We start from the raw sequence: 7,026 nt of genomic DNA on the forward strand, positions 1-7,026 counted from the left end.
GGAAGCGCGGGAGCATCTCTCCCTTAGCTCCGGGACTCCGTCCGGGGCCCTTTGTATTTCCGCACCCCCCCCCGCCCCCGAAAAAAAAGAAAAAAAAAAACAGAGAATGAAAAAAAGATAGTTGGAAGCGCAGAATGAGCTGGGGGAAGGGAGATGGGGTGGGGGAAAGCTGGGAAGAAATAATTGCCACGTCTGAAAACAGTTACTATGGCAGCGACAGTCTTCGCGCCGCCTGAGCGAAATGTTGGGGACCAGCGGCGGTCCCTTTGTCACATCCTCAGACACACATTTAGATGCTAATGCTGCCTTTAACCTTGGCTGCTTAACCTTGATAGGAGGGGAAGGGCGGCGATGGGGGAGAAAAAGCAGCGATAGACGGAGGTTTATGGAAAAGATGGGTTTCCTCTCCCTAAATTTGTCACCGAATGGACTTGGCAGGCTCCTCTCTGCTGCGATTAACGCTGTTATTTCTGCGCTTAATATTCCGCGGAGGTTTTACCAGTTTATTTATGGATAGCTGGCATTAGCCGCAGCATAATTCACCGCTGCGACGCTCCCGTTTATCTCCATCTCCTCGGGATTGTCTCATCTGAGGCCGGTTTGGAGAACACCCCCAGGTTTGATCAGCCTAGCTATCTAATCTCGCCTTTATTTAGAACCGCCGTGAAAAAAGGAGGGGTGCGCAGGAGGGAAGACTCCCCTTTACCCCTTTAGACTTTGGATGGTGGGGAAAGACATTTTGGTGGCCTGTGTGGCCTTTCTTGAGGCCCCAAACTGTCTCAGCAGCGGGATGAAAGAAGAGGGATGGAGAGGGGAAGGAGAGGGGAAATTCCCTGGGGAGTGCTACCTGGCTGAAACAGCATCTCCCGCGCTCCCGACATCGAGCAGGGGCTCACGGCCGAAGGTAAATTCCTAAATCCCAGCCCTATTGCACACAGATTAGCCACTAATTCCGGGAGCAGCCCGGGATGCCCTCGCTTTGGGATTATCCTTAACTGCAGCCTTTAAGGAAGCTTTTGCTGAAGCGATTGAGGCAGAGGAGATGAGAGCGGTGCCAGTGCCGGATCTGCCGCTCACAGATGACTCTATTCTTCTGTTTCTGGCATTTTTAAATTCTTCTTTAAAGCTCCTGGTCCTGCAGTCAGATGATCACTTTTAGGTTTCTCCACGTGCTCTTGGAACCTCATTTATTTGGCGTGGTAGCAGACTAAAGCCTGAGCTCACACCAGCTCAAAGATAAGTCTAGGACAGCCCTGCTGCACAAAATATTTTCATTTTCCAGCCCATCTAGTGCCTGTGTCTCGACTTTGGATTGGTAATGGTGCCTTACTCGTGCCACGGAGTGTTTCTCCCACCTGCATGATGCCCGGCACAGAGTTCCCTGCTCTTTTTCACCATGTCACCACACAGTGATTTCCACAAAACTGTGCCCAGTGTCACCTCTGAGGACTGCAAAAGCAAGCTCCCTATATTTTTAATGATGGCATGTGTTAATAGGAAGCCTTATCTCCACACAAAGCCTCCACATGCATCCTCGGGATGAAATATGAATGTGAGGAATTCACACTCATATTCATTCGGCCACTCCAGCCCGACAAACCCTCACCACACACTGAGGGGTGAAAGCATCCTAAATTAAAAGCAGTATCTGTCTTCTGCAGTGAACTTCTTTCTCAGGAGTTTCTGGCTGAGCTGTCACATAGAGTCGATATTTATTTTACAAAGGCTGTAAAAGAGGCAGTGGGTAATATTGTAGCAACCAGCCTGCTGCTGCTTTTTGGCTTGGGAGCGAGAGCAGAAATAAAAGCAAGAGCTCTGGCTCAGATTTTGCCCAGAAAAGCTGTGGTTGCCTAGAAGTGTTCAAGGTCAGGTTCGAAGGGGCTTGAAGCAACCTGGGGTAGTGGAAGGTGTCCCTGCCCGTGGCACGGGGGTGGAACTGGATCTTTAGTTGGAAGCAGATCTCCTGTGAGTAACTGGGACAGAAGTTCTATGGCTCAGCTACCCAGCCACTGGGGACCTCAGGAGCTTTATCAGGGGTTGCGGGCACTGACAACCTTTACAAAATATGAGACCCAAAAGGCATTAACGGCAGCGACCAACATTAATACCAGCCCTGCCCTGGATCGAACACAGGTGAGGTTTTCTCCCTGTGGCATCTCTCTGCTTGGGGACGCTGTGACAGCTGCAGGGGACACAGATGCTCCACATTGCTCTGCTGCTTTTCAGCTCGAATCATCACTGGTGCCAGGTGTCCCTGAAAAGCTGTGCCTAAACAGCTTCTGGTGTCTCACGTGCAATAATTAATCCCAGAATCCCAGAATGGTTTGGGGTGGAAGGAACCTGAAAAAAACATCTCATTCCCACCCCCTGCACTTGGCAGGGACACCTTCCACTATACCAGGTTGCTCCAAGCCCCATCCAACCTGGCCTTGGACACTTCCAGAGATGGAGCAGCCACACCTTGGCTTGGTTACGGTTTTTAAGGGGTTTTTTTTACTTCTTGCTGTGGTCGGTCACGATGACAAACATAAGGATAATCGAGCTTCCAGCACAGGGGGATGGCGCTTCTGGGGGTCCCCGAGGAGCAGAAGCGCAGGCAAGGCCAGGCGGAGCTCGGACAGGGCCAGGTGAAACCCAGGCAGGGGCGACCCGGGCAAGATGCGGGGCGGAGCGGGAGGAAGGCGGCGGCGCGGCCCCTCCTATCCTCCTCTTTCTTTTCCTCCTCCTCCTTTCCCTCCTCCTCCTCCTCCTCCTCCTGCCGGGCGGGGCGAGGGTCGGCAGTCCCGGCGCGCTGCCGCCGCGTGGAGCCGCGCCGTGTGTTCCCGATCCCTGATCCCACATCCCTGTTCCCACATCTCTGATCCCTGTTCCCGGCTCCCTCCGCCGCCCCCAGCCGTGCCCCCGCTGCGGGCCGGCGGCGCGGGGATGGGCGAGGGGCTGTGAGCGCGGCCGGGAGCCGTGGCCATGGGGAACATCTCCTCCAACATCTCCGCCTTCCAGTCCCTGCACATCGTCATGCTGGGCCTGGATTCGGCAGGAAAGACCACGGTGCTCTACCGCCTCAAGTTCAACGAGTTCGTCAACACCGTGCCCACCATCGGCTTCAACACCGAGAAGATCCGGCTCAGCAACGGGACGGCCAAGGGCATCAGCTGCCACTTCTGGGACGTGGGCGGGCAGGAGAAGCTGCGCCCGCTCTGGAAGTCCTACAGCCGCTGCACCGATGGCATCATCTACGTGGTGGACTCAGTGGACGTGGACCGGCTGGAGGAAGCCAAAACGGAGCTGCACAAGGTGACCAAGTTCGCGGAGAACCAGGGCACCCCGCTGCTGGTCATCGCCAACAAGCAGGACCTGCCCAAATCGCTGCCGGTGGCCGAGATCGAGAAGCAGCTGGCCCTCCACGAGCTGACCCCTTCCACCACCTACCACATCCAGCCCGCCTGCGCCATCATCGGCGAGGGGCTGACGGAGGGCATGGACAAGCTCTACGAGATGATCCTCAAGCGCAGGAAGTCCCTCAAGCAGAAGAAGAAGCGGTAGAAGCTCAGCCGAGGCGGGGAGGGATGGGGGAGCAGACAAAGGAATTGAGGGGGAGACAGAACCAAAGCGATTCTTTTGGGTTTAATCGTTCTTTTTTTTTTTTTTTTCCCTCTTCATTTTTTTTCCCTCCTTCCCCAAAGGACAGACAATAGTGGTGATAACAAAGCGGCTCCCGCCAGCCGAACCCAGATCCCGGAGCTCCCCTCGCCCACCGCCCCGTGCTCCTGAGGGTCTGATCCGGACTCCCTTGGGCTGGAAACACGGGAAAACGGGATGAATCCCCCCCTCTCCATCTCCGGGACCACCGAGCCTTTGTGTGCCGGGGAACCAGCAGGGCAGGACCCTGTTGAAGCGCGTTCGAGCGGAGCCCAGCGTGCTTTTGGATCTTTAACGTGGGCATTTTGGGGGTGTCGATGCCAGACCCCCACATGCATTTTGGGGCGGGGGGTCGGTGCTGCGGGAGGTGCGGATGCACCGTGTCTCGGCAAGGTCCGCGGGGTGGGCGGGGGGGGGGGGGCTTGCAGCCCTCATTCCTGCATCCCCACATCCCTGGATCCCTCCCCCGCGGGTGGCGGTGGGAAGGGGTGTTGAAAGCTTGGATGGGGGGGTTGGACCAGCAGAAAATGTCTTGGAGGGGTGGGTGTGATGGGTAAGGGACATCCACCCACCCTGGCTGGTGTTTTAGGGTGCAGAGCAAGGACAGGCAGCCTTTGGCTTGTAGGGGGAGGATGCGACACTGGGGTGCTGAGCAGCTGCTGAGTGGTGCAGAGCTTTAAGTTCCTGGCTCAAAAAACGGGTGGAAAGGCTGGAAAAAGGAAAAAAGAATACCCAAGAGTTTGGGGTGAACGCTGCTGGAAGCGTTGGGGGGGTTGTGCAGGACCGGTGTCACCTTCGGCAGCAAAACCCCCCGCAGGTGTGCATTGTCCCCGTGCTCAGGGTGAGGGTGCTCCAAGGTGCAGCTTTGGAGGTGATCCAGATAGGAATTACTTAGTAAAACCCCCCAAAAAGGCAGAGTTCGGGGTTCTGGCCACTATGCTGCTCTGCAGTGGGGCAGGAGACCAAGTCAGGGAGGGTCATGACAGGGCAGGATGGATGGATGGATGGACAGACAGAGATGGCCAGAGCCTGCAAAAAATCTCTGCTGGAAAGGGAAGATGGCAGGGGGTGAAGAGGCATGGGGGGGTTGTGGTAGGTTTTTAATAAATATTCAAACCTGATTAAAAGCCCCTCTCTTCCCCCAGTAGCCACATGGGCAAGCTGTGCCTGCAGAGCAGCCTGAACACCCGGGCAGGGTCGGGCCTGGCCGCCTCCTCCTGCAGGTGAACATTTTATACCCGCATGGGGCTGAGGACCAAAATCCACTTGCTGTCTGTGTTTCAGCCTGGGATCTGGCTCTCTGGCATCCTGGCTTCCCACAGAGCTGAAGCAGGCAGCCCTCAGGGGCCGAATATCCTGAGTTTGGAGGCAGGCAGGATTTTCTGGTGATTTTACACCAGCTTTCCCATTTGCAAACCCCTTCCCAGAGCAGCCAAGGGGAAAGCACCAAGCAGACAAAAGCAAAATGCCCTTCGGGTTTCAGGGAGTTGATCCTCCCCTTGCAGGGACGAGCACCTTCCAAACATCATTTTTGGGGGGTGGGGGGGTTTGTTAGGGAATAAATGTTGCAGCCGAGTTGTGTTTGTTCTCCTCTTGCGGGGTTTGAGTCCCGATCTGTGTGGGCTGGTCCCATCCGTTCAGGTGGCTCTCTTTCTGCTCCCTCGGGTTTCTCTGCTTTGTCTTCACCTCCAACACTTTGGTACTTGCTATCAAGAGAGAGAGAGAGAGAAAAGAATTATTTATTTTTGATGCCACAGAAGCCACATGTATTAACCCATTTTGGGAGAGAAACCTGTTTGAAATGTAAAAGCTGTGTTGACCCCAGCAGCTCCAGGGTGGTCAGGTTTTAGGAATGACACCTGCAGGCTGTTGGTGGTGGGTTTTTTTACCTCCTGGCTGGTCTCGTTTAGCACATGCTGGCAGTGGAAAGGCTGTTCTTACAGAGCTGGGTCCTTCCTGAGAGCTCGTTCCACCCAGCTGAGCATCCCCTTGTAGAGATGGCAGAGGGCTGGAAGGTTCGGGTGGGACGCTGTGCCCGTGCCCTTGCCAGCCACTCTGCTTTCTGCAATAATTAAAAAGACTTTTCCAATGAGTAGCTCCTGGCTTCCGTGGTGTTTCCATAACGTCCCACCCGGTTTTCCCCCTTCCCTGTGTGAAAATGAGCGTCGCCCTCGGCGGGCTGCAAGAAGAGGGGCCTCAGCAGAGCAGCCCCCAAGGGCTCTTTGCAAGGCCAGTTTCTGGATGACCTGGGTTTTTTGGCAGGTCTCATTCCCCAGGTCCATTTGTCGTGTTCCCATCTGCGATATCCTGTGTCCTGCCCTCGCCATTGTCTGTCAGTCTCTGTTCCTCCTGTCTTTCCTTTTTTTCATTTTCTGTTTTTTTTCTTTTTTTAAGATGCAGACTTAATGCTGTGAACTGAAATAAATTATTTATACAATGAAAGGGCCTGATTAAAAAAAAAAAAACCAACCAAAACCCAGTGTTCTGCTTGTTTCTCAGTATCAGTGCTGCATTTTGTGTGGTTTGAAGGAGGTTCCTGCTGCCTCCCCAAGGAGATGAGACAAGGGGACAGAGAAGTGACCTGCCGAGGATCCAGTGTCACGGGTGTATCACGTGGCAGCCCGCTAGGACATGGGGGACATCCATAATTTGCTGGTTAATGAAATCTGAGCTCTTTTGCAGGTCACTTAATGTCCCTGCATCTCTGCTGCTGTCTGTGAGAGAGGAGGATACTTTTTGGTGGGGGAGGGATTTTGTTCTACCACCTCCTCTGATTTGAAATCCATGTTAGGGGGGCGATCATGCAGAGAGAAAGTTCCCATTTTTGCTCAGCATGGCTTTTTTAAAATGGGCAGCCTCGGGCGAGTGGTGTCGGTGGCAGAGAGCCAGGTCTGCAGAGGTTAAAACACCACTTGGGAACAGGATGCTGCAGACAGAGCTCGAGGCTGCCTCTGCTCCTGGGTGGCTGCTGACACAGGGAACCCAGGGTGACATTTCGGGGGAGCGGTGGAGCTGGGCGGCAAATTACTTTCTTTCTCCTTTTTTTTTTTTTTTTCTTTTCTTTTCTGATGATGATGAGGCAGCCAGAGGGGAAATGATGAGCCTGACTTGTGAAAGTGAGATTTGGAAGGGCTTGGAGTGTTCTCACCCCACTTGAGATTTGTGGGGTGCGCAGTGCCTGGGTGAGGGGATGTGGTGTCTGCTCTGCAGGGCAGGGATGGGGGTTCTGTGGGGTGACAGGAGCCCAGGGCACAGCTGGAGCTGTGTCAGGGCAGGCTCAGGCTGGAGATCAGGGAAAGGTTCTTCTCCTGAGGGTGCTGGGCACTGCCCAGGGAATGGGCACAGCCCCAGGCTGACAGAGCCCAAGGAGATTTGAACAGTGCTCTC

The 7,026-nt window shown here is 54.7% G+C and overlaps 1 protein-coding gene across 1 annotated transcript; it reads left to right on the forward strand.

The window, feature by feature from the left end:
* The first annotated feature begins 2,764 nt into the window (after positions 1 to 2,764).
* On the forward strand, positions 2,765 to 5,734 carry ARL4C (ARF like GTPase 4C). The gene is made up of 2 exons (XM_002189891.7): positions 2,765 to 3,539; positions 3,684 to 5,734. The coding sequence occupies exons 1-2, from the start codon at positions 2,965 to 2,967 to the stop codon at positions 3,769 to 3,771; spliced, it is 663 nt and encodes a 220-aa protein (XP_002189927.2). The 5' UTR covers positions 2,765 to 2,964; the 3' UTR covers positions 3,772 to 5,734.
* Positions 5,735 to 7,026: the final 1,292 nt, after the last annotated feature.

Source organism: Taeniopygia guttata, chromosome 7, assembly GCF_048771995.1.
Source record: "Taeniopygia guttata chromosome 7, bTaeGut7.mat, whole genome shotgun sequence".
In the NCBI taxonomy this organism is placed as follows: domain Eukaryota; kingdom Metazoa; phylum Chordata; class Aves; order Passeriformes; family Estrildidae; genus Taeniopygia; species Taeniopygia guttata.

Bases quoted from the DNA above. Each gene is read 5' to 3' on its own strand.
- ARL4C (XM_002189891.7), top strand. From the start codon at position 2,965: ATGGGGAACATCTCCTCCAACATCTCCGCCTTCCAGTCCCTGCACATC. The intron at 3,540-3,683 runs GTAGAAGCTCAG...CCTTCCCCAAAG, and splicing joins CTCAAGCAGAAGAAGAAGCG to GACAGACAATAGTGGTGATA.